Source organism: Ictalurus furcatus, chromosome 4, assembly GCF_023375685.1.
Source record: "Ictalurus furcatus strain D&B chromosome 4, Billie_1.0, whole genome shotgun sequence".
In the NCBI taxonomy this organism is placed as follows: domain Eukaryota; kingdom Metazoa; phylum Chordata; class Actinopteri; order Siluriformes; family Ictaluridae; genus Ictalurus; species Ictalurus furcatus.
Window position 1 is genome coordinate 22,711,203 of NC_071258.1, and position 27,928 is coordinate 22,739,130.

The following is a 27,928-nucleotide window of genomic DNA, read 5'->3' on the forward strand; positions in this document are numbered from 1 at the left end:
AGAAATGCTTGTGTTTGTGGTGAGTGAATGTGAGACTAACAGGAGGTTTTTTAGAATATAGTCAATGTTAATATGAATTAATAACATTCAATAAGTTAAGAAATCTTACTTTAATCTTCAGAATTTAGTTCATGTGTTAATGTTAATTTGAGTAATGTGTTTTCTGTTTATGAGACCAGTTACTGTGAAACAACTTGTTGAAATGGAGAGAATAACGTTTTTATTCGCATTTCTTTCAGAATTGTAGAATTAATTATTATTAATTTAAAAGAAGGTATAAAAGGCAGAACTATTGGTATTGGCCGATATCACTCTGAATAATCGGTTATTGGTTGAGAAATTTAGTATTGGTGCATCTCTAATATGCATGTATGTATGTATTTTCTTCTTTATAAAAATTCATAACACTACTTGTTACATTACCCTGCCATTAAATTACAAAAAAAACTTGTAAACACTGCTACACTGCTGCGAGGGGGTTTCTAATACAGCTGCTGAGGGAGAGATGGTAAATTTGACATCTTTTTCTCTTCTGACTGCCGTAATTCATCTCTATATTTTTTTCCTCTCTTGGAAAGTCATGGAAAGGAAAGACTGTATTTTTTTCCCACTTTCACTGTTGGAGCAAATGGTAATGAATGGTTTGCTCTGGTCTCCCATATACCTCTATAGAAGTTTACCCTGCTATAGTTCACTTAAACCCAGAAATGGATGTATATGCACGAACACAATCCATTATAGCTGATGTATCATGTAGCATGATTGAAGTAATGTGCAGGTCTTAATTTTTGGAAATGTCTTGAATATGGTAATAAAAAGTATTAAATTTGATCTGCAGATATCCTGGCAGCATTTTGCCATCCCACTAGGAAGACGTATCAGAATGCCCTACCTACCTACCTACCTACATACATACATACATACCTACATACATACCTACATACCTACATACATACATACATACATATTTATATTATCATCTTCCTCCTCTGTCTCTGGATGGCAAGTGGCAAATTATTATGACTAACTTAGCAAAAGATAATGGCTTACCTAAAAGTAGTTAGCTGATATACTGATCTTGTGATGTATTTAAATAACACTATTTGCTTAGTAAAATCACTCATTGCTCGTACAGGACTAGTATTATATCAGCTATCATTTTCACATGTTAACTTATTTAGGTAGCTAGACAGGCTAGTTTCAGCTGAAATGCACTAATGGTAGCTGCATTTATGTGCTAAGTAGAGTACGGTGACGGCCAAATATTCCACGGCAATAATAATGTAGTGGGTGTAAGTGCCATTATATGTGTCTGTGTGAATGACTTGTTGCTTAGTAGAAATACTTGTTTTCTGCTTCGCTGTGATACTGTTAGGTGTTGTTAAGCAGGTGTAGACAGCATTACTGGCCATAAGAGGGCTGACAGGTTACTGAGTTTTCACTAAATATTAATATCAGAATATGCACATAAATATTAATATCAGAATATGCACATAAAAACACTTTATTTATAAAGGTAACATAGAGGGCTCAACTACTATAAAAATACCTTTATCAAGTAACAATGTGCATGTGTGTGTGTGTGTGTACATACTCTCTGCTGCTGACAGCCGCGTGGAACACACCGAGTCGATCAGTGTTGCAGCGGATGAGCTGAGTCAACACATCGATCCACTCACTCGTCTCGACACAGTTCCCTGCCTGAACGTAGAGAGGTTTGTCACTGAAGATCACCTGGAACATCTGAGAATGAGATGAGAGAGGGGAACAAAGAGTGAGAGAGGCAGACAGACAGATAATTAATATTGTTCGAACAGTCAAACTGAACTGAACAGGTAGGCAGTTCGCCGCTCACGTTTTTGCGGTTGAAGGTGCTCTCATCCAGTTTCTCTACTCCTGTGATGCTCTTTACAGGAATCACACACAGTGGAACTTTCCCTGCGCGCGCACACACACACACACACACACACACACACACACACACACACACACACACACACACACACAGATAAGAACATTTTTAATACTTATATGCAACACTATCAGTCTATCTAAACAGAGAGACAGACAAACACAGACAATTGATCCAGACAGACAGATAGATAAGAATAAAAACTGTACATAGGTTTTTATACAATACAATGGCTTATGATTGTATTGGTGAGTGGAGGTGCTCAATGTGAAGCCATATAGACTACAATAACAGGGATATTATATATATATATATATATATATATATATATATATATATATATATATATATATATATATATATATATATATATTTTTTTTAGAAAGTGTCCAGACAGTAAGAGAGGCAGTACTTCACTCAGTTTACATTCTATCCTGAAACTGACACAAAAGTATTTATCAGGCTTTAACAGTTGGAGCTGGAGCAATTGAAATATAGAGTAACACATCATCAGCTTAAACAGTGGCCATGTTGTAGGTATGAAGAGATACAGGGTGTGTATCTGGACTAGATCTAATATGGCAGGTTCCCGCGCTAACCTGTTAGCTTTCATAAAAGTGAATGGGCTGGGATATGTAGCCGTTTGTTCCAATTGTTGCATTGGGTTCTGTGATATTTACACACATGTACTGAACATTCTTCAATATATCTTTGCATGCTATAATGCTGTTACAGCCAGAAGACACACTCTCATAGAGAAACCATACATGGACATTTAGTTAAGGATAGAGCAGAGTGATATTGCACCAAAAAAAATAAAACAATAATACTAATAGGCTAATTAGTGTTAAATGGCCTAGCACTCTACACTCAATTAAAGCCTGACGGAGGACGCAGGGGTGCTAAGACATTTAACTACTAGCTCTATGTTATAGATATAGTGAAGCAGACCTGCGTGTAATGTACAGTGTGTAACGGATAATATACTGGTATAATATAAAAGTCTGTGAACATCTAACCTCCCACTCCAGATTTAAGCGCCCTTTTACTGTTATAATAACCTCCACTCTTCTGGGAAGGCTTTCCACTAGATTTTGGAGCATGGCTGTGGGGATTTGTGTTCATTCAGCTACAAGAGAGGTCAGAGGTCTTAGCGAGGTCAGGCATTGATGTTGGGTGAGGAGGCCTGGGGTGCAGTCAGTATTCCAGTTCATCCCAAAGGTTTCAGGACTCTAGTTCTACTCCAGGTTTGGCAAACCATATTTTGTGCACATGGGCACGGTCAAGTCAAGACATCCAATACAACTGTGTGCTTCCAACTTTGTGGCAACAGTTTGGGGAAGACCCACATATGGCTGTGAAGTCAGGTGTCCACAAACCTCTGGACATATAGTGTAGTCTTATGCAGTTGACTGTCGAATTGTCATCATCTAGTCTGAAATAATATCAGGCTAACAGAGGACATTGAGCTGCTTTCTCCACCATCGGTTTTTCCACCACCCTGACTAGCCAACATTCCCACAGTGGAGACTAGTGAATGTATTAGCTGACTAGTCTATGTAACCCCTAGCACTATGAAGTGTGGTGTATATTGTGTGTGTGTGTGTGTGTGTGTGTGTGTGATCACCTTTTTGTTTATGGTATGACAGCTCTCGACTGGTAACTCTCAACCAGCGCTTCTTAAAGTTCTTCCCTAGAGGCTTTTTACCCTGGGCTCGCTTGTGGACCTCTCTAAACACACACACACACACACACACAAAGTTTGTACACTGTAATCACACCCATAAGCCAGCTTGCTAAGTCTGAGAGTCTATAATGGTTTTTCACCCCTCTTTCAGCACAACCGAATCTTCCGCTCCGCTGGTGCCTTTACACACGTTGGACGAGATGTCATCTAAAAACTGGAGAGTGAGTGAGAGGACAGATGAAACACACACACATACAAATACTCACAGTAGGGTAAAAGGGGGATTATTCTTACCTTCTTTACTTTCTCTATACATTGATCTTCCTGGAATAATTTGAAGAAATCACACATGTAGGTCTCTTTGAAGCTCGACTGCACACACACACACACACACACACACACACACACACACACACACACACATCAGTGAGCATGAGGGACATGAAGATCAGAATGTTTCACAAACTGTTCGCTGATACATAGGCTATACAGTCATGGGAAAAAGAAAGCACACCCTCCCTGTGTTTTTAGCTATTAGGGCCTAAATAACAATTGTGTGGTCCTCACCAGCTTCTATAAAGAAACAAATACCCTCAGGTATTTTTCAACATATTTCGATTTTTCCGCAAAAAGCAAACCAAGATTAACAATAACTTGAAGAAACTTTTTATGTAAGAGAACACATTGTTCTGGATAAATTTTGGCCCACTCTTCTGTACAATATTATTCATCATAGTTCATTGATGTTTGAGGGAATTTGCTTATGCACAACTCTCTTAAGATCTTGCCACAGCATCTCAATGGGGTTGAGGTCTGGACTTTGACTTGGCCATTCCAACACCTTCCTTCATATGTCAATTTGCTGGTGTGCTTGGGATCATTGTCCTGTTGCATGACTCAAATTCAGCCCAGTTTAAGCTACTGTACAGATGGCCTCACATCTGTCTCAAGAATATTCTGGTATAAAGTGGAGGTCATCGTTGTCTCAATGACTGCAAGTTTCCTAAGTCCTGTGGCTGCAAAACAAGTCCAAATCATTACCCCTCCACCACCATGTCTAACACTTGGTATGAGGTGTTTTTGGCGATATGCTGTGTTTGGTCATCATGCACAGCACCATGTTTGGCGAAAAACAAACATCTCTTCCACCTTGGTCTCATCAGTCCAAAGGATACTGTTCCAGAACTTTTGTGGTTTGTTTGGATGCAATTTTGCAAACCTTATTCGTGCTCCATATTGTTTTTGGAGAGAAGGGACTTTTTCCTAGCCACCATTCCACGAAAGCTATACTTTCTGATTGTGCTGTTATGAACATAAACATTTAATGTGCTTACAGAGGCCTGTTGGTCACATGATGTAGATCTTGGGTTTTTCTTTATATATCTTAGCATTAAATGGTCTGACCTTGGAGTAAATTTGCTGGGACGCCCACTCCTGGGATGATTGGCAACTGTCTTAAAGGCTGTCGAGTTATAATAAACAATCCTTCTCAGTGTAGAATGGTGAATTTCAAATTGTTTGGAGATGGCCTTATAACCCTTCCCAGATTGATGAGCAGCAACAATTGCTTCTCTGAGGTCATGGCTGATGTCCTTTCTTCTTGGCATGATGTAGACACACAAGTGCGTGGTCCAGAACACCAAACTGACAAATGTTCTGCTTTTATTGAGGTAATCACACTTCTTGATGAATTAATCTTGTGCATTTCATTAGTAACACACGACTGCTAATTTCTCTCTTAATGATTGTCAAAGTGTACTTATTTTGCCCACCTGGTTTCTGAATGTTGGTTTACTTTTTGGGAAAAAATGACTGCATATTGAAATCTGTTGTGTTTTTGTTGTCAGCTGAGGTTATTTATTTATTTATAGAAGTTAGTGAGGACCAGCCAAGTATTATTTAGGTGGTGATAAATAAAAAAATAGAATTGAGTGAGGATGTACTTTCTTTTTCCCATGACTGTCTATTTCATTTCCCATGTCCTATTTCTAACACAGTATTTCTGGAGACCCTTACTGGAGACCCTTACCATGGGCAGGGGCACATCAGTTTCTTCCAATTTGGTCATTGCCAATGGTCACCCATAACTAATTCTCCATTATCGCATGACAGCTATCAACCAGGGAGAAGGAGGTCTAACAAATGCTGCCACTGCTTCTTTTTAACTTGCTGATTATGCAATATGAAAGGGCATCTGAACATGCTCAGAGTTGATGCTAACTGGCCATTTCTATATCCATGAGCTCACAGACACCCATGACTGTACACACAGCCATGGAGGGCTATAGCATCAAGGGGATTTCAAACTCCTGACAACAGCGTGAACACTTTTCTGTTGCGCTACTCTTATTGAAGCCCCACATCTATGAGGAAATGCATCATGGACAGAGTGCACCCTTCAAGGAATTTCCTGACCAAAATCAAAAGCACCTGCACTGTCAATCAACTATTTTTGTCTCTTTCTGAGGTCCTCAGAAATCTCCACTGTTCATGCCATGATACACTTCCACAAACATGTGTTGTGAAGCTTGGACTCTCATAGAGGTTAAAGATTCACATACTTTTGCCACTCACAGATATGTAATATTGGATCACTTTCCTCAATAAATAAATGACCAAGTATAATATTTATGCTTCATTTGTTTCATTTGATTCTCTTTGTCTAACTTTTTGGACTTGTGTGAGAATCTGACAATGTTTTAAGTCATATTTATGCACAAATCTAGAAAATTCAAAACTTTCAAGCACCACTCTACATCGGTCCATCTCTAAGGTGCAGACGGACCGATGTGGATGCAGTGGACTGAAGGATGTTTGTGCACGTGTTTACCAGTTTGTTTTTAGACAGGCTGCTCCAGCTGCCCAAAGTCTGGATGGTTTTAGAGATGAGTGTGAGAGTTCGGGAAACTTCTGGATCCTTAAAGAGAGAGAGCAGCAAAACGTTAACCCATGGGGAGTTCATGAGAAGAGAAACCAGACTGGGAAATCGAGACAGACATGCAGCAGAAGAAATTTGTCAGAATAAGTGTGGGGACGAATGTTGTGTCTCTGGTTATTCTCAAGTACTAACCAACTGAAGTGCAAGAGGTGTAAATTGGCAGAAAAAGCTCAGAAAAGGAATATATACATGTTTTTATACTTGTGTAACAATGGCTTGTTCAAAGTGCAAACATCTGACAATAGATGTTGCTAAGGGATACAGACACTGCTAGTGTTTACAAGACCATTATTAGTGTAAATGATTTTGCGAGACACCTCAATGTTTAAGAGATGTGATGCAATGTTCACATTTTTCAATATTGAGGAATCCATATAAGCATACTTTGTGGTCGCGCCTAAGTTTACTAACTCTGAAAATGACCCACATTCATACAGAGGGTAATGTACAGGTTGAGTACTTTAAGTGAACCATGAAATTTTATTGCATCTAACTTACACATAGTGGCAGTCCATCTGCAACATTTACAGACCTTAATGTCGGTCAAAGAAGAGAATCTCCAGAGTGTGCTTAACATGATTGTGAGTCTAACATAGCAAGTCAGAGAGAAGCAGTCACTGCCATTCTTTTCATTCAGTTGCTGCTAATGGGCTCGCAAACCACAACATTACAACATGGAAGCCAAAAAAAGGTTTACATACACATAGGCTAAAGATATTCACAACTCCACACTTTTCATTTTACCATACATTCCTCTAGGCAAGTCAATTAGAGCATCTACTCTGTTCACATTAGAGGTAATAATAATAAAAAAAATCCATTAGAGATAGATTTATGTCAGATTTAATTCACTATATCAGAATTCCAGTGGATCAAATGTTTACATACACCAAGCTAACTGTCTGTTTTAACAGTCTGGAAGATTTCACAAATTGATGTAATGACATTTCTAAGCTTCTGATTGGCCAGTGCCATAATTAGGAGTTACCCGAGTGGTTTAATTTAAGGGCCTGTGACTTTTTGCCCTTGACTCCACTGGGAAAATGTAAGTAACTCAGTTTGTGCACCTCAACAAACCTAGTTCCATATTGGGGGCAATTTCCAAATAACTGAGAGTACCATAAACATCTGTACAAACAACTGAATGAACAAACTTTGGTCTGAAAGGTTCAACTGAACCCCAAAACAATAACAAAGTAACTGGTGAAGGAGTTGGAGGCAACAGGCACCAAAGTATGTACATCCACCATTAAGAGCGTCCTATATAACCATGGCATGAAAGGCTGTCCCCAAGGAAGAATCCACTACTTCAAGACTGGCATAAAAAAGCCAGACTGAAGTTTGCAGGTGATCACCAGGACGATGTCCTAGCCTTTTATTCTCAGATCAGATTAAACAAAAAATTATCAGTGTGGACATAATGATCCATGCTATGTATGGAGGAAAATGTGTGAGGCTTTTATTCCAAAGAGCACCACCCCAAATAAGAAGCACGGTTGTGGCAGCATCATGTTGTAGGGTGTTTGGCTGGAAAATGTATTAGTGCACTTCAGAAAACAAAAGGCATCATGAGAAAGGAAGATTATCTAGAAATACTGACGCAACACCTTAAGACATCAACCAGAAAGTTAAAACATGGTTCACAACTGGGTCTTCCAGCAGGAAAATGATCCTAAGCATTCCTCCAAAAATTGTAACAAAATAGTTTAAAGGCAACAAAGTGAATGTATTGGAGTGGCCCTCACAAAGCCCTGGAATGAATCCCATAGTACGTTTGTGGACTGAACCGAAAGATTGCGTCTGAGCAAGGAGACTCACAAACATGACTGAGTTACACCAGTTCTGTCAGGAGAACAGATTCAAGAATTTGATTCATTTGATTTGATTCAAGAATTCAACTCAGTTAAGCAATTAAAAAGTAATGGCACCAAATACTAACAATGTATACGGAAACTTTTGACCTGAAGCCATGCCACACTACTCAGACTTAAAAATTCAATGTCTAGTGTATGTTTATGTGCACGTGCATGTGTGCAAACTCACTGGATGGTGTGGCCGGAGCTGGAAGGTGTGTGGAGAGAGCACAGCTACAGCAAAAAACCTCAGGAACACAAAACTGCTCACAGCAGAATACTGAACATGAGGATCACCTACATAGAAAGGGAGACAGTGAAATTAAGTGTGTGTGTGTGGTTGGGGGCGTTGGGGCAATGAAACAAAGAGAGAGAGACATTATACATTATAAAGGCTGTCTATTATACGTGTGTTATTATTATTATTACTAAGGGTGTTATTACACAATGCAATTACACCCTTAATAATAACACATGTATAATATATAAACCTTACAATGATTTTGGCAATACTGCATGCAAAAAGGTGATTAGTGCCCCCAAATGGTTCCTAGGAAACACTGCAGATGCACTTTTTGGGGCTTATTGGCTATATTTAATATTAGGAGTGGGCAATATGACATACATATATTACAATACCTGAAGACATTCATATGATACGCCATTGCTATGATACACAAAGCTGTTAAAACATTTCTCTACTAATGTTTGTGTGTGTGTGTGTGTGTGTGTGTATGGTGTATGTGTGTGACTCACTGGGAAAGCGGCGAGAGGCGAGCTGACGTAGGGATCGGAACACGTCACACATCAGAGGTGGACAACTCGCACTTGACTCCGTAATGGACGAGAACACCTTCTGTACATAGATCTGCAGGTTCTCCTACACACACACACACAGGGTTTAATGAGACCACAAATCGCAGGCTAAATTAATAAAGTGTTTATGTGAGAGTGTGAGGGTGTGCAAGTGCTGACCTTATTGACCTCAACGTTATCTCCCTCCTTCAGTTTGATTGGATCAATTTCACATGATTTACTAGACTCACAAATCTGGAAACAAAAGGAAAAAAAAAGAGCAATATATAATAAGAGAGAGTGTATTCGAGTAAGACTGATGCAAAGGCAGCACCCCCCAGTGGCTATTACCTCATCCAGCACAGGCTTCAGCGTGATGTTCAGATAATTTCGTCCCACCATCTTCATCATATCATCGATACAGCGTGTGGCCAGAGAATTCCCACGAAAGATGGTGTTCGCCTCTCTGCACAGGGAAAGAGACAGGGAGAGACTGTGAGTATCACATGCACTTCCCTAAATTATTAATCAACCAATTTATACACATCATAGAATAGCAGTGTACCAGGGTTTGATGCACAGATCACATGCAGTGTAAGCTATAGACTTATGAGGCAGTAACCACAGCTTTAAGTCGTGCTGGTGCATGTATTTCATTTTCATCTCTAGCACATGCTGCACATCACTCAGTGTGATGAGAATGGAGCTCTTGATCTGGCTACAACCACGATTTGATTTCACTTCATGTGTGATGGGCAAATTACAGTACAGACATGAACATGATCAAATTACCAAAATAGAAAAGAAAAAGTAGTTTGCCTAGCACCTTTAGTTTAGTTTTAATTTATTGACACAATAACGTCAATGACTTGTTTCCATTATGGTCATTCTAAAACTAGACATCGTCTAAAATACCATTTTAAAACACATAATATAAAAGAATTAGTTCATCATATGGTCACATGATCATGTCTCACTAAAACTAATAAAACTGGTTGTACACTTGGTTCCATTCACATGCTCCGGAATATCCTAATTAGGGTTATCAATATTTGTACTAAATCTATCCAAATTAAGATCAGCTACACTCTGTCTTGTATTGTACTTGTGCCTCTCACTATTCATTGGAAAAAAAATCATTTGGCAGATAATTTGGAGCCTTATCTTATACAGTGTAAATTAGGGCAATTAACAATTAATTGAATATTTATCTCTATTACGATTTTGACTGCCCACGATTATATGAACATGAGCGACTGCGATACTGACGTTTAAAGTTCATCCTCTGCTCAGAGAAAACTCCTCTGCATATCAAATCAAGCGCTTCCTAAACTTACAGCCACTCACCATAGAGCGGCGCAGGGATGATGTCATTTTATATACCAAAACCGGGAAATGAGTTAGCATTTTAGCGCTTCTGGTTCCATCGCCCCGAAGTCAATGGGTTTTTGAATGGGGTTTTGGTTAAAAGCCTGAAATAAGGTCTGTGGTGAACACAAGCTCAAAATATTTTAACGTTTTATTCTACGAGATAAAATACATCAGTAATATCCCACTCGTGAATTTTTAAAAGCTTTTATGTGTATTGAAAAAGGCGGTTGTTAACAAGTTGCTAAATAAGACTACAGATGTTGTCGTGGACATTAACCGTCATCATGCAAACAGGAAAAGTCTTTACAAATAAACTGGTGCACGTGTGCTGTGCACAATTCCCAAAAAAACGTGGCTGAAGATTCATCCACAGAGTAAATCCGTATTATGGAAAATGTTTTAAATCAAGTTTGTAAAAGTTGTCGGAAGCTTGGTGATGGTGATGTTGAAGTCGAGTGAACGTGGTGTACTTTGTTTATAGCACACGGTTAGCTTTTTATTTCTGGCGATTGTATTTAGGCTTCAAACTTCATAAAAATTGTGTTAATCTGTGGAAATTATCTTGATGGACAAAACGTGTTAGTATTGTAACCTTTTGTTGATCACAGAGCTTATTTTTTGCAATAATCCAAAAGTCTATGGGAAAATCCTATTGGGTTTTTGTCAAGGGAACCGGTGTGATGATAACTTCCAGGTTCTGGTACAAAATGACGTCGTCCCTGCACTGTTCTATTGGGTGATTTGGCTGCGTCTCTCCTCCTGTAAACACTGTTATTGCCTTTTCTGCATACGCCTGAATTGTTTTCATTTGGTTGATGGTATTTTTATTTTTACTTATCCTATATTTTAGGTACAATTTTATTGATATTTTGCTTCTACGAGATGATCCACTTTAAGGATCAGTCTAATTTAATGCAAATTTTTGTACATTAGCAGGAATGTAGCACAACATGGAGGTGAAAGCAGCAGTCTGTTTATTTAAATGTGAAAGTGCAATAAAAATATGTTGTCCCTAAAATCAATGAATAATCGTGATCTCAATATTGATCAAAATAATCGTGATTATCATTTTGGCCATAATCATGCAGCTCTACTGTAAATACAACTGTAAAACATATTTAAAGTACTTAAATATCTTACATATAAAATAATGCATAATCTGATGCTTAAAAAACCCCCACCTTACAACAGATGCAGGATACAACTGAGATGAAATTAGGTTAAACTCAAGCAACCATGGCAGTTTGGTGGTGCTGGGATTTGAACACACAACCCTGTAATCTGTAATCCAACACCTTAACCACTGAAGTGGTTGAATCAATGCAAGCTAGTTGTGGTGGCTCAGTGGTTAAAACGTTGGGTTTCAGAGGAGAGGGATGGCTTCAAATCCCAGCACTGCCGAACTGCTATAGTTGGGTCATTGAGCAAGACCCTTAACTTTAAGTTAAGTTGTATCCTGCATCAATTTTAAGGTGCCATTTTTCTTTGGAAAGCACCACCCACACGAGCAACTGAACTGGATTATGTGTTATTTTATACTATGCAAGATTACAGCACTTTACTGTAAATATGCTTTTACAGATGGACATTGCTGGTAACCATGTTGCCAGTAAATTACTGTAAAATTTACATTAAATGTTTTACAGTGTAACTGTAATTGCAGTGGTGCTTGAAAGTTTGTGAACACTTTAGAATTTTCTATATTTCTGCATAAATATGACCTAAAACTTCACAGAGAATCCAATTAAACAAATGAGACAAAAAATATTATACTTGGTCATTTACTTATTGAGGAAAATGATCCAATATTCCCATTTAATATCTGTGAGTGACAAAAGTATGTAAACCTTTGCTTTCAGTATCTGGTGTGACCCCCTTGTGCAGCAGTAACTGCAACTAAACGTTTCTGGAAACTGTTGATCAGTCTTGCACTTCGGCTTGGAGGAATTTTAGCCCATTCCTCAGTACAGAACAGCTTCAACTCTGGGATGTTGGTGGGTTTCCTCACATGAACTGCTTGCTTCAGGTCCTTCTACAACATTTCTATTGGATTAAGATCAGGATTTTGACTTGGCCATTCCAAAACATAAACTTTATTCTTCTTTAACCATTCTTTGGTGGAACGACTTGTATTCTTAGGGTCGTTGTCTTGCTGCATGACCCACTTTCTCTTCAGATTCAGATTTATAATTCACTGGTATAATTCAAAATTCATTGCTCCATCAATGATGGTAAGTCGTCCTGGCCCAAATCATGATACTACCACAACCATGTTTCATAGATGGGATAAGGTTCTTATGCTGGAATGCAGTATTTTCCTTTCTCCAAACATAACACATAATTTCGGTCTCCTCCGTCCACAAAACATTTTTCCAACAGCCTTCTGGCTTCTCCATATGATCTTTAGCAAAGTGTAGATGGGCAACAATGTGTTTTTTTTTTTTTGGAGAGCAGTGGTTTTCTCCTTGCAACCCTGCCATGCACACCATTGTTGTTCAGTGTTCTCCTGATGGTGGATTCATGAACATTAGCATTAACCAATGTGAGAGAGGGCTTTAGGGCTTTAGCTTAAAGTTACCCTGGATTCCTTTGTGACCTCATGGACTATTACATGTCTTGCTCTTGGGGTAATCTTTGTTGGTCTCCACTCCTGGGGACGGTAACAATGGTCTTAAATTTCCTGTACACAATCCGTCTGACTGTGGATTGGTGGAGTCCAAACTCTTAGAGATGGTTTTGTAATGTTTTCCAGCATGATGGGCATCAACAACTCTTTTTCTGAGGTCCCCAGAAATCTTCTTTGTTCGTGCCATGATACACTTCCACAAACATGTGTTGTGGAGATCAGACTCTGATAGATCCCTGTTCTTTAAATAAAACAGGGCGCTCACTCACACCTGATCGTCATCCCATTGACACACTTGACTCTAATTTCACCTTCAAATTAACTGCTAATCCTAGAGGTTCACATACTTTTGCCAATATTGGATAATTTTCCTCAATTAATAAATGACCAAGTATAATATTTTTGTTGCATCTGTTTAATTGGGTTCTCTTTGTCTACTTTTCTGATGATGTTTTAAGTCATATTTACGCAGAAATATAGAAAATTCTAACTGAAAAACTTTCAAGCACCACTGAATATACTACCTAAAAAAGAATAGGCAGTCTGTGTGTCTGTGCGTGTGTGTGTGTATGTGTATGAGAGAAAGAGAGACTCACTGTGTGTTCTCCAGCTCTAAGGCAGCAATAGCCGTGAGAAAAGGCAGCAGTCTGTTGTGATACAGTAAAAGTCGCACTAAAGGCAGTGAGGCTTCGGATCGATCTCTACACACGTCACCCAGAATATGAGCAGCAGATGCTGAGATTGGCTACAGACAGCAAATGAGAGAGAGTGAGACAGAGAGAGAGAGAGAGAGAGAGAGAGAGATTATCTTAGTGCTAGCTTTTGAAAAGACATGGAGCAAGATATTTTTTTTAAAGAAGATCAGATCCTTCAAATACAGAGTAGATGACTCCTTCTGCTGTCAAGTAAATAAAGAACAGGCCTTAAAGACAGACTTGATTTAATCTATTCTATCCGTCAGTCTCTCTACTTTATATAGCAGGTGTGCTGCGTGCTTTGTGTGTGTTACCTGTACATCGGGTGATTTGAGTAGTAGGTTTCTCAGGTTGATGTAGTTGTTTGGCGGCAGCACGTTGTCCTCAGTGTAACAAACATTCAAACGCAAAGAGCCGAGATCGTCAGGCTTACACTTCACACCATTACCTCTTGGCAGGAGGAGATACCTGCATGCATGCACAGAAACACACACACACTTCATTTAAAGACTTCATTATTATTTTCATCAATCCATTTATTAAACAAGTAAAGCATTCAGCTGCTCTTATCCTTCCAGCCAATCAGAGATCAGCTACTCTTATCCTTCCAGCCAATCAGAGATCAGCTACTCTTATCCTCCCAACCAATCAGAGATCAGATGCTCTTATCCTCCCAGCCAAAAATAATTCAGCTGTTCTTTAAGTTTGTTTCATTTTGTGTGCACCATTTGTGCCATTTTTAAAGATACCAAACATCTTCAATTACAGCTTCACTGCAATACATCCACTCCTTTCTTTGAATCTTGGATAACTGCAGCTTGCTGAATGTTTTCCTTTTATTGACTACCTACCACAACACATGCATAAATTAGAGCTACTTTCATGTAAATTAAATGTATGTGGGGATACCGCTGAAAACGGTTCATCTTTTGAGCTCGAATCAACTGGTTTTGACGCTGTAGCACAGTTACACGAATCAGATGCAGATTAGTTTGCATAGTTTCTGTGCACTCAAATTCTGTTCTCAATTTCTACACAACTTCAATGAATACAGGCCAATGAGAGTACAGCTGCTTTTATTTGAGAGCTAATTAGCTTTCAGCACACACAAACACACATAGAGACAGAAGGCGCAACTTTTATATTCTGAATCAGCAGCAGAAACGAGACAGTTTGCTTTGGAAAGTGTGTGTGTGTGTGTGTGTGTGTGTGTGTGTGTGTGTGTGTGTGTGTGTGTGCCCCTTACAGAAGCTTAACCATGCACTAGACTCAATGGCCTCATTCAAAACATGTAGATCAGTATCAACAAGTTCCCTTATCTCTGTCTTGCTCTCTCAAACACACACACACACACACACACACACACAATATTTACAAAACACTACCAGCAGGACTCTATGTTTAAAGTGGCTTGAGGACACAGAGGACATAAGCCGGAAGAGTCGGCTCCAACACGCACGCACGCACGCACGCACACGTACACACATACACACACACGCACACACACACACGCACACACACAAATATTCTGCCCATTCAAAGAGTGTAGTGCTGAATCCGGATGATTGGACAGATAAGCTGAGAGCTGACTGGCTGGGCAGATAAGAGCAGCTGTGTGCTGATTGGCTTTTATCGTGCAACTCCATCTGGTCATGAGCACTGCTCACTCATTACCACTCTGTATTGCCAGCCCATATTCCACAGTGTGACTGTGTGTGTGCGCGTATGTGTGTGACTGTGTGTGTACGTACCAAGCTTTGTGTACGTGGTCATTTCTCAGGATTTTTACTGACACTCTTGTTTCACCCAGAAACACATCCTGAGCCAGATTCCCATTATTCCATAACTCCACCCTGCGAGACAAACAGAGAGAAAGAGAGAGAGAGAGACAGAATGAGAGAAAGAAACACAGAACATGAGTTCTCTCTGCAACACACACAGACGCTTGTCTTACTATTCTTGTGAGTACCTTCCACTGATATGTTATGCCTACACCAGGGGCGTTAGCTGAACTGTTAATCATCCGGGCCTGAGCCCAGATTCTTCTCCATCAAAAAAAATAAAATAAAAAAATTGAAACGTACTTCTAAACAGACTGTTTGCATGCATTTTTTTTTGCATGTGAGGGCTACTTGCTTAAAAAAAATTGAAAATTGTACAAAAAGTTGGATAAATCATAAAACTTGCAGGACTACCGACTGATAAAATGTAAAACTTTTTGGCTATCTAACACGAGACTAGGCTAGTTTGGTGTCACTAGCCAAGGGGAAGCACAACTAAGCTATAACTGTATGAGTTTAGCTGCTACAGAGCCATGCAAATACATTATCTTTCCTTATGCTCTTCTCATATCATTTTCACATAAACTGGAACTCAAACATTTACACACTTTGTTTTCCTGCTCAGCATCAGAGAATGTTACTGTTTCAGTTTCAACCCCTTTACTCGTTAAAAAAATAAAATAAATAAAAAATAAAAAATTGGTGTATATCCATTTCCCCTCACACTGACTGTGAGCTAGCGTTTGGCAGAATAGAGACACTGTCAGCCAATAAGACAAGAGTATTTCTATTTATTTTCCTAGTCCCTCCTCCATTCACTGAAGACATAAAATTACAACACCGCCGTCTTCTTTTACTTCAGTTACATAGTGAGGAACCGCTCCAAGTGGATAATTATTCTGGGTTAATGAAAAAATCTTCAGGGCTACAGCCCGTATGGCCCAGACCAGGTTATGCCTCTGGCTTACACCTATATCTAACCGTAATTTTAAGCTCAGTAAGGAAAACGTTTGCCCCACCCAAATCCCCCCTCACCCCCATCTCACTCATAGAGCGCTTTGGGACGAGTAAGGACACACACTTGTTAGAGAGAGAGAGAGAGAGAGAGAGAGAGAGAGAGAAATCTGTTCTCTACCCTCATAGTTTAACACTAACTGGTTAAACTGGATTTCGATGCAGATTTTGCTTTAGCTACTACACAGACACAGAGGTAACATGGTCACTGTTACTGCCCTCTAGTGGACAGCTGTCTAACTCTGACCAAGCAGAGGTGGGGAAATGTGATTAGCTGGAAGTGTGATCACCTCTTTTCCAAACAAAACAGGTGCATGTCCATGCATTTTCTATGCGACTGCAAGCAACAATTTACTGCACGTGTCTGTCTTACCCAGAGAGCGCCACTTTCACTCATTCTCACTTGTGATTTAAATGAAATGATTTTAGTTGGCTTGTTAGTATCTTGACATCTCCGACTAATTTGCGATAAACACGATGTGCAAAAACGTCTAAACGAGCAGAACTCCAGGTCGTCGGGGTCATCATTCAAGTTCGTCAACTGTTACTATTACAGTCATAATTCCATCTAAAGCCGACAAACATTTAATCGCTCCTTCTTGAGATATCGACCTAGTGGAGGAGACGTCATAAATAATCAACAAAGCTATTCTGATTTCTCTCTCTCTGTTGTGTTCTCCTCTTCATTAGGTCACTGTTCGAATATTAGCGCCGTCAATTTTAATGTTATCACCATTTCTGATGGAAACAAAATTACTATATTTATTTGTGTAACATGTTACGTTAGCTATTTACAAACTGGTCATGGTACTAAGTATTAGTATTATAAGTACACTAGGTGATGAGGTGTTCATTAAGTGTTTCCATATAGCTAGTTACCTCAGGAAACTTATCACCTCATAAAGATTTTATGAGTTGGTCAAAATGATTGCCGTTTATTGTAATATTGTTATTGGGAGCAGTGGTGGCTTGGCAGTTAAGGCTCTGGGTTACTGATCGGAAGGTCGGGGGTTCAAGCCCCAGCACTGCCATGTTGCCACTGTTGGGCCCTTGAGCAAGGCCTCTGCTCCAGGGGTGCTGTATCATTGCTGACCCTGCGCTCTGACCCCAGCTTCCTGACACGCTGGGGTATGTAACAAAAAGAATTTCACTGTGCTGTAATGTATACGTGATTAATAAAGACGATGTGGATAATCGTTACTGGCGCTAAAATGTTGTTTATCTGACTGAGTGATGAATAAGAGATCGTTAAGTTTACTCACTAAATAAAAAGCTAACTAACTGGCCAACAACGATACTGTCATTCTTTGAGGAGAAATTTTTTACGTCACGGCTTTATGAAAAGTTGCTACAGTCACTTGTAGGCATTGCTGACAACTGTTTAATTACATAGAGAGAAAAGAGATGAAAAGAGAAGCTCACTTGATCTCCAGTTTCTCAATGTCCTCATCCTCTAAATGGAAGTTCTTCCTGTTGTAGTTGCTTGGCCTGGAAACCTGCGTGCGCACACAAACACAGCTTCGTGCGTTGGTCACCGGTGTAATTATAATGAGTGTGCGTTTAGCAAAGCTGCTGATTTGCAAGTCGCCGTGTCTCCCATCACGACGACGTCAATGCAGCTGGCTGCTGGAAGCCACTCTTACCGACATTCAGAGTGCGTCAATGGGAACGTTTCACAGTCTACTCGGAAAGCTTTTCAACTGTGTAACATTTCATTTAAACAAATCGAACAAATTCTCTGCTCTGGGTTGGACTCACAGAAACCAGGGGAAGAGGAAAAAGAAGTATAAAAGTGGATGCAGGGGCTGGGGGAAAATACTGTATTAAAGTGCACCTATTATGGTTTTTCAAATATTACCTTTCATGTAGTGTGTTATAGAGCTGTTTGTGAATGCAAAAAGTGGACAAAGTTTAAAAATTCAAACGTGCACGACAAACGGAGTTATTGACTCCCAAAAGAAGGAACCGATTCTGAATAGCTGAAACGAATCGTTAGTAATTCCAGACTTCACTTCCTGTACTAACCTACATAAGTTTGTAATAAAAAGCCCCGCCTTTGGTCTTCATTGGCTGCTCGCTGACAGCGGTAGACCAATCACAACAGACTGGGACATCAGACCAATCAGAGCACAGTATGCTCTCTGAAAGAAGGAGTTTACAGTGAATCCTTTAGAACGGATCATTTAACGAGTCGTTTGTGACACTGGGGGAAAAGGTGATGCTGCAATTTAAATTATGAGCATGTTAAAAAAAAGCGCTATATAAGTGCAGACCACATTAAAGTGTTTTTTGACCATGGATACATGTAAATCTATTGTAGGAGACCTTTAAAACAAAATTAGGCATGTTTCAAAACCATAATAGGTGCGCTTTAAGACACATCGATTATTTTACTTCATGGCAACACTGTATGTCTGTTTACCTCAAAGTAAATTGTCTCATCAAAGTGAGGGTCGCTGGTTTTCTTCTTCACCTTTGTCTTCCTCTGATCTGCCCTGCGTACACAATAACAGAGAGAGAGAGAGAGAGAGAGAGAGAGAGAGAGAGAGAGAGAGAGAGAGAGAGAGAGAGGGAGGGAGGGAGGGAGGGAGGGAGGTGAATTGAGACTGTAATGTAGGCCATGTCATGTATCGAGGCTTTAATTACCACACGTCTGTTACGGCTTTCCGCAAGCTTTAGATAAAAACTTCCTGTACAGTTTCCATAAACACACACACACACACACACACACACACACACACACACACACACACACACACATACCAGAGTAACTGGCATTAACTGTGTGTGTGTGTTATGGAAAGTCTCATCTCCATCTGTATCGAGTGTAAACAGGGCAGCAAGAGGGAGACATCATCAGTCACCTTCTGCTCGGGTGTAGTGATATGACTAATTCCTGATACAAAAGGTGTAGTGACATTTAATACAGTAGTATGCAGTTTGAGACACAGCCTTTGTATTCATGACTCGTGATTGCTCACTATTACAAATGCGTTATGAAAATAAAATAACTAGATAAACTGTCACTCTGCTGTAATCTCTCTGTGTGCGTACTGGACATCAGGCACATCCTCACAGCTGTTAGGTGTAGCTAGCTGCCTAACTCTAGCTAACTAGCTAGCCAAATATATAGTGTAGAGATAATAACTATTAGAACTGATCATTTCTGCTGTTTTTGCCCCCCCCCCTTTTCCATTTACGTGGAAAAGTAAATTTTTTCCCCATAATTTAAGTCAAAAAATGGAACTTTCATATATTCTAGATTCATTACACATAAACTGAAACATTTCAAGCCTTTTTTTGTTTTAATCTTGATGATTATGGCTTACAGCTAGCTCATGGAAATCAAAAATCCAGTATCTCAAAATATTAGAATAATACAATACACTAAATAGCCATATACAATCCTAGTACCTTGTGCTAACAATACCAAACAATGACCTGAGGCTTCGTACTGACGTATATGAGTTACCCATTTTTAATTTTACTTGATCTCAGCATGGCATTTGACACAGAGGATCTCAAGATGCTTATCCATCATCTTGAAATTTGGGTAGGTCTATCAGAGACAGTTTTAGAAGGGAGTAAGTCGTATTTGGTGGCTGGAGAGTCTCTTGATTCTTCGGAAAATTATTCAGGAAAAACGTTTTGCTAAGATCCACACGGTTCTATTCACTGGAATCTCATGTGGAATTCACACACATGATTAACAACTAGACAAAAATGGATTTCCAACAATGATAAGTTAGCAGCATAATGTGTATTTATTGCATTTATTACAGTGCAAGATAGTGAGAAGGGGGTTGAGAAAGATATAGAGGGAGAGAGAGAATATGACACAAAGTACAACATGCTGACCAACATAATTCTTTCATTTAAAGTAAATAACGGGAAAATGTTAAGTAATCGTTCCAATTCACGGAAATGAAAATACTGGGAGCAAGCTCAAATATTCTTCAATATGCTGTAGAATGTTGTTTTATGCATCTTATGGCTGAAACCCAAGATAGAAGTGGAAAAATCAATATAGTTTGGGAAAAATATTTCCAAATTACTCAAATGATTCCTCATGCTCCCTGAACCACTCTTTCACAAGTGAAGCCCAATGAATATTGGTGTTGTCATCCTGGAATATGCCTGTGCCGTCAGGGAAGAAAAAAATCCATTGATGGCATAACCTGGATATTCAGCACATTCAGGTACTCAGCTGACTTCATTTTATTGACGCATAATGTTGCTGGGCCTAGACCTGACCAACTAAAGCAACCCCAGACCATAACACTTCCTCCAGAAGCTTGTACAGTAGGCACAATGCATGATGGATGCATCGCTTCACGCGCTTCCCTTCTTACCCTGATGCACCCATTGCTTTACAATAGGGTAAATCTGGACTCATCAGACCACATGGCTTTTTTCTATTCTATTCCACAGTCTGATCATGATCATTCAAGATTTTGAACATTAATTTTTCAGACCACATTTCTTCCTCAAAGTTGTCAGTTCACCACTCTCCTTCCATGATTTAATAATGCATTTGACAGTTCTTAACCCAATTTCAGCAATCTCCTTAGTTGTTTTCTCTGCTTGATGCGGGCCAACAATTTGCCCCTTCTGAAACACAGTAACATGGGATCTGCCTTCCGACATGCTTGTTTAAGAAATGAGAAGCTACACACTGCATCACTTAGGGTGAAAAGAATTGTTGCCTGCTGAAACATATTCATCAGTGCAATAATGATCCAATCATAGGCGTTCATGTATTTGTTTATTCATATCCAAACAGCGACCTATTTTTTTGGCTATGCAATGTATATGCCTTCACTATGTATGTCACTATTACACCATGCAGGCATGTCACATTAATTTCTGAGGATTTTGAGGATTCTGAGGAAGTGATGCGCCAAATTACTATAGTAAACGCTCGGTGGTCACCTTGCGTACACATCGTTAACAGCAAGTGTAAATCAGCCTTAAGCACACACCCAAAGCTACTGTACAATGGAGTTGTTCAAAGCCCAGACCTCAACCTGACCGAAAATCTTTGGCAAGACATGAAATGTGCGGTTTACTAATGGAATCCATACAGTCAGACAGAGCTTGAGGAGTTTTGCCAAGAAGAATGAGTAAAAATATCAGGATCCTCATGTGCAATGCTGATCGAGACATATCCCAGAAAATATTACTGTCTGTAATTACAGCCAGTGGTCGTTCTACCAACTACTGACCCGGAGCGAATACCAATACTCTGCTGTTTATGATTAATGTATTTTGCACCTTCAAATGTTACACATGTTGTATAAACTATGTGGGAAAAATGTCAATTAAGTTCATTCAAGAGGTAAACTTTAAAAAATGTCCTAGAATGGTGCATGAATACATATGCAATATTTATAAATATTCCTTTAAAGTAAAAAAAAGAAAAAAAGAAAAAAAAAGAACAAAAAAAAGAAGTATTTTACTGTATTTTCCCGTATATAAAGTACTGTGCAAAAGTTTTAGGCACATGCAAAGCAGTGCTGTAGAGCAAATATGCCTTCAGAATAGTGAAATTACATGTTTCTACATTTTAAAAAATACTATAAAGAGCAGTCGGCAGTAGTAAATGAAACAAAGGCAATATTTGATGTGACAAAAAAAATAGTAGTCTCTGGTAGAATTAGTGCAGTTTTATAATGATATGAGCTGTAAGTTTTATTGAGCATCTTGCAGAACCAGTCACGGTTCTTCTGGAGACTTTGACTGCACTTGCTTCTTGCAGCAAAACCCAGCAGCCTTCATTGTGTTTTTTGTCTGAAAAGTGTCTGTAATATGCTGCTTTCTTTACTAAAATACAAACATTGTTCTGTAACATTTAATTTTGTGCTGGAAAACTAATGTTTGGGAATCTAAAATATTTTTTGTACTGACTCGATAATGTAGAAGTCATAAAATAAAAAATCTATAACAAAGTTTGTACTAAAACGTTTGCACAGTACTTTGTGTGTGTGTGTAAATTACCTTGCAGGGCCGATGAGCGTTACAGAAGCGTAAGAGTCGCAGGCCTGCCCACTGATTAACGGTAAACCCTGGCACTCGATTATCCTACACACACACACACACACACACACACACACACACACACACACAGAGTAAGTGTTATTACACAATCGTTATCTAAGCCTGGTAATCTGCACCATTTTATAATCTGTGATAAAGAGGTGTGAATAATGTATGACATCACTTCCTGTAAGCTATATGTGTGTTTTAATGTTTGAATAAAGGAAAGAGAAATAGACAGACAGACAAAGGGAGACATAAAGAAACAGACAGAGAAAGACAGAGAGAGATATTGAGAGTGAAAGATAAAAGACAGTTTGTGTGTGTGTGTGTGTGTGTGTGTGTGTGTGTGTGTGGGTTACAGTGAAGCTAAAACAGAAGCACAGTTGCAGCAGGAGGAGAGCAAGTCAGACTTCCTGTTTTGGTGGCATCACTTCCTCTTTCATTACGCGATCTCTCTCACACACATGCTGACTCACCTGACCTGCAGGCGTGAAGAGGGAGGCCCGTTATCTGTGATCACTTCATTAAGCTTCATCTCTAGATGAACCTTCCCCTTGAAAATGAAAACACACACACACACACACATGTTTAATTAAATCTTTGTGAGGTATTTCCATAGTACTGTAGTTAAATAATGATGTGTGTAGTGTTAATGTTACTCCTGAACCTCAGTAAAGGAAATCTTTTGGCTCTTTTACACTATATTTGCACTGCTTGTGTGTGTTGGTTGCTCTGTTAGATGACACATATGCAGTGTTAAACCTATCGTATATAAACTACGTAACATTACCAGCATGCCATGTGTCTATAATGTGTGTGAAAGATCATTCTAACAAGGCAGAAAAACAAGGCTACATAGACAAAATTCATTTTACAACTCTAAAATAAACATGTGCCAGGAATTATATACAGTCAGGTCCATAAGTATTTGGTAAGTGATGCAAATTTTCATGATGTGACTGAAGTGTAGACCATCAGCTTAATTCAAGGGGTTGAACAAAAATGTTGCATTAACCTTTTAGAGTTAATTTCCCTCCATTTTCGCAGACTCAAACGCAATTGGACAATTGACTGATAAGACGTTTCATGGCCAGGTGTGGCCTGTTTCCTCATTACTTCATGACAGATTACACTAGTGTGTTTTCGTATACTAGTGTGTTTGCGTTTTCGTAAAACGCATAACTTTTGCTACGCCTGTCATCTACACTACTCTGGCATTTTTGACCCTCGAAAACGGAGACTTTTGGAAACACCTAAGACCCCGTTTTAGTTTAAAAACTCCGGGCTTGCGTTTTAGTGTAAACAGACCAAAACAAAGACTTTTGAAAATGAAGGCGTGGCTTCGCCCACATTTGCCCCCGTATTGGGTCTTTTAGATCATTGCGTATCCTTCCCTGATTCGTCAAGCCCCTATCATATGACCATTACGCTACCTTGATCGTGTACACAACAACACGGAGACTGAACCGCAAGCTTTGCTGGCTTTGTTGTCATTCTTAGCAGCCATTGTGCAGTTAAATTCTGTATTTTATAATTCTGCAGCTACCTACATGTGCAAGAGGCCAGCAATATTTAGAGTGATCGAAAACAAATCTCATTTCGAGTGACGTAAACCCTACATAGTCTGTTGTGCCTGCCGGTGACTAGCAACCAACTTTCTGTTTACACGTGTATGCGCATGCCCAGTGTGCATGAATGGTCATGTGACATGCGTTTTCGGTCGTGTAGTGTGGACGGAGATCATTTCTGAAACACAGCAGGAACGCCAGCGTGTACGAGGATCAAGTTTTAAAATGAAAACGCACTAGTGTAAACAGGGAGATACAAGGTCTGGAGTTGATTCCAAGCATTGAATTTGCATTTGGTCACTGGTGTTCATTGATGATGTGACTGCTGATAGAAGTAGCAGGATGAATTCAGGATAGGTCAGCACTTCACAGTACAGATGGATAACGACCCAAAACATACTGCAAAAGCAACCCAAGGGCTTCTTAAGGCAAAGAAATTAAATGTTCTTAAATGTCTGAAGACCTCAACCCAAATGAGCATGCTTTTCACTTGCTGAAGACAAAACTAAAGTCATAAAGACACACAAACAAGCAGGAACTGAAGTCAGCTGCAGTAAAGGCCTGGCAAAGCATCTGAAGGGCGGAAACTCAGCATTCGTTGATGTCCATGGGTTCAAGATTTCAGGTAGTCATTTACTGCAAAGGATTTGCATCCAAGTATTAAAAATAATCCTAATAGTTATGATTATGCTTATTTGTCCAATTTCTTTTGAGCCTGTGAAAATGGAGGGACTCTGTATGGCTGTAATTCCTAAATGGTTAAAGCAATATTTTGCTGAATTAAAGCTGAAAGTCTACACTTCAATCATATCCTTGATTGCTTAATTTCAGATCCATTGTGGTGGTGTACAGAGGCAACATGTCCAAAATTGTGTCACTCACCAGATACTTATGGACTTGCCTGTATGTCATGTTGATTGGCCTGTATAATTCACTGTGTGTACATGAGCACACATATGCACGCACATGCATGTCCTTGCATGCACGCTCTTTATGAGTTTTTCTGTCCTCGTTGCTGCTGAAGGGTGAAGCGTGTGTAAACAGAGAATAGACTTTACACACACAAAGAAAATGGAGCAGAACACCACTCTACCGGCTCAACACACACATGCATCTGATTGGTTCACAGAGAGATGATGAACAGTCTGATGGTCTAAAACCTAAAATGAGTACCAATGACTAACCACACACAAGTAAATGAGACCATATGTGTGTGTATTCACTTTAGGCAGACAGTTTCATTTCAGTCTGTCTAATCTATGTTTTATTTATAGTTTGATTTCTGATTTTACTTTGTCTTGTCAAGCTGCTTATTCTACTGTTTCTTATTACACTATGTATCTTTTTTTTAATTATTGTTCCTGGGTACTAAGTGTTGTTTCCTAATTACTTATACAGCAAAAGTTTAAATATAGCTATTATTTCCCACTTTGCTTTTGTGACCAGGACATTGTGTATTGTCCTCCACGTTCTCCTTGAATTGATCAAGATCAGCATCAAGGATATGGACTGAGAGACATCCTGCAGTCCATTATTGCTGTAGTTCTTCACCAGAATCTTAACGAGTTCCACATAGTTTCCAGCTTTGTGATTGCCCAGGAAGCCCCGAACCACTGTGGCAAAACTGTTCCAAGTTACTTTCTCCTTCTTAGTGAGCTTCTTGGGGAATTCTTGCACTCCGGAATGTTCTTTATCTCTGGTCCAACGACGACACCAGCTGTAATTCTGCTTCAGACAGCGTAGGAAAAAAGTCTTAAAGGTATTCGAAGCCTGCTGAGTCCTTATCCGGACCTGTGACAAATTGTTTCGTAAGGCCCAATTTGATGTGCAGCCACCATTTTGAAGTCTCTGATGACCTCCCAGCCGTACTCATCATAGATCAAGGCGTCCAGCAATGTCTTGACGCTGTTGTGATCCTCTTTGAGGTACTCCGAGTGTGCCAGGGGTTTCAAACTACCAATGTCCTGGTTACAAAAGCACAGTTTGAGGGCAATAATATCTATTTTCTATACTATTGAGGCATGGGCAATTAAAAAATAACACCTAGAAAGTGCTTAATGTACAGTATCCATTCATTTTATACTTAAAAAAATAAATAATTTCAGATTCAAGTGTGAAAACCTTGCTTCAGTTCATGCTCAATGGGACTATGCACTCATTAGAATCCTAAAAAGCTTTTCACACAGCATGTGATAATCAGCATGCGTCCCCCAAACTGTTTCATTTTGGTTTGATCAGACCAGAGAAATTATTTCTATGTCTGTGCTGAGTCTCCAATCCATCTTTTGGTAAACTCACATGGATTTTTTTCATTACTATTCCAGAGAGCCCAGCTTTGTGGAGTATCTGGGCTAATGGAGTATCTAGATAGTCCTGTGAATAGATTGTCCCACCTGAGCTATGGATCTCTCCAGCACCTTCAAAGGTATCCTTGGCCTCTTGGTTGCTTCTCTGACTAATGCTCTACTTACCCGGTCACTGACCATATTAAATCATTTCTAATTTTCCATAACTTTGTTCCGGACTTGTTTTGAGTCTTCATGTTGATGTTTGTTTAGCAGGGTTGGGAGGGTTACTTTAAAAATGTATTCCGTTACAGTTACAAATCGATTCATAAAAATGTCATCAGTAACGTAATCCCAGTATCACAATATGAGCAATGTAATCTGATTACTTTTGGATTACCTCAAGGCCACATATGTAAATAAAGTCAAGAGAAAAGCAATATGATCTCAAATACTTATATTTAAAGCTTATTTTAGAGCTTAAAACATGTTCAATGTCTGGATTTGTTTTAATAAATAAAATAAATAAATAAAAGATCACTGTGCCTGATGCGAGTAACATTACATCACAAAAGCTTGGGTGACCATATTCTGGTCTTCCAAAAAGAGGACACCTTTTTTAATTTCATTTCAATTTACATTAAATAAATGACCTTATATGGCCATGGGCATTGTTTCGACTCAGGACAGCTGTCATTTGTTGCTATTGTTGAGCAACCGTCTGACGCCGTACACAACAGAGCTTCACCTTCGAGCATTCGCTGAGACGAGGCGAATGGTTGAGAGACAGGAATTTGGCCAATAGTTGCTGCAAGTCTTTTATAATCAACCAATTGGTGTGCAAGAAGGCGGGAATTACTGAGAGGGGTTAAAGTAATGCAAACATGCACACACGTTGCAGTATTAAACCATAAACACATCATAATGAAATTAAAGCCGAATCCCAGACATTTTCTCAAATTTAGACGCGTTTTTAAGGTCTGAAAAAGAGGACCTGTCCGGGGAAAAGAGGATGTAAGGTCACCATAACAAAAGCATTTCAGAGAACTATTTTTGTTCATTTCTACCAAATTAACTTTGCGCAAAATTTATTTGCGCATGCACCAGGAAGTTGAGAGAGACAACCAGGACTATAATCAAGCAGCTGTCTATACTGTGTTATGTCAAAAGAATCATTTCTTTGGTTTTAAATGAAAAAAATTTTCATCCTGATAGTACTCGCTTTTTTTTTTTTTTTAAACAAAATGTACATGTAATCTGATTACGCAGTTACATGTACTCCGTTACTCCCCAAACCTGTTGTTTAGCTATGGCTAATAGCAGGAAAACTTCATTCAACTAATTATGTGACTTCTGATTTCAGC

At 39.2% G+C, this 27,928-nt stretch overlaps 1 protein-coding gene across 3 annotated transcripts in view; it reads right to left on the reverse strand.

Annotated features, from left to right (window-relative positions):
• Positions 1–27,928, reverse strand: part of rasa2 (RAS p21 protein activator 2) — a 61,433-nt gene that overhangs the window by 4,150 nt on the left and 29,355 nt on the right. For all 3 annotated transcript variants that reach the window (XM_053623363.1, XM_053623364.1, XM_053623362.1), the window contains exons 5-21: positions 23,188–23,264; positions 22,670–22,753; positions 19,095–19,167; positions 18,095–18,168; positions 15,629–15,730; positions 14,192–14,345; positions 13,779–13,927; positions 9,537–9,651; positions 9,366–9,440; positions 9,147–9,270; positions 8,581–8,687; positions 6,430–6,516; positions 3,894–3,971; positions 3,740–3,813; positions 3,540–3,643; positions 1,856–1,938; positions 1,595–1,743 (exon numbers count right to left, since the gene is read on the reverse strand). In XM_053623363.1, the coding sequence (XP_053479338.1) occupies positions 1,595–1,743; positions 1,856–1,938; positions 3,540–3,643; positions 3,740–3,813; positions 3,894–3,971; positions 6,430–6,516; positions 8,581–8,687; positions 9,147–9,270; positions 9,366–9,440; positions 9,537–9,651; positions 13,779–13,927; positions 14,192–14,345; positions 15,629–15,730; positions 18,095–18,168; positions 19,095–19,167; positions 22,670–22,753; positions 23,188–23,264 (1,709 nt within the window). The remainder of the gene's footprint in view (positions 1–1,594; positions 1,744–1,855; positions 1,939–3,539; positions 3,644–3,739; positions 3,814–3,893; positions 3,972–6,429; positions 6,517–8,580; positions 8,688–9,146; positions 9,271–9,365; positions 9,441–9,536; positions 9,652–13,778; positions 13,928–14,191; positions 14,346–15,628; positions 15,731–18,094; positions 18,169–19,094; positions 19,168–22,669; positions 22,754–23,187; positions 23,265–27,928) is intronic.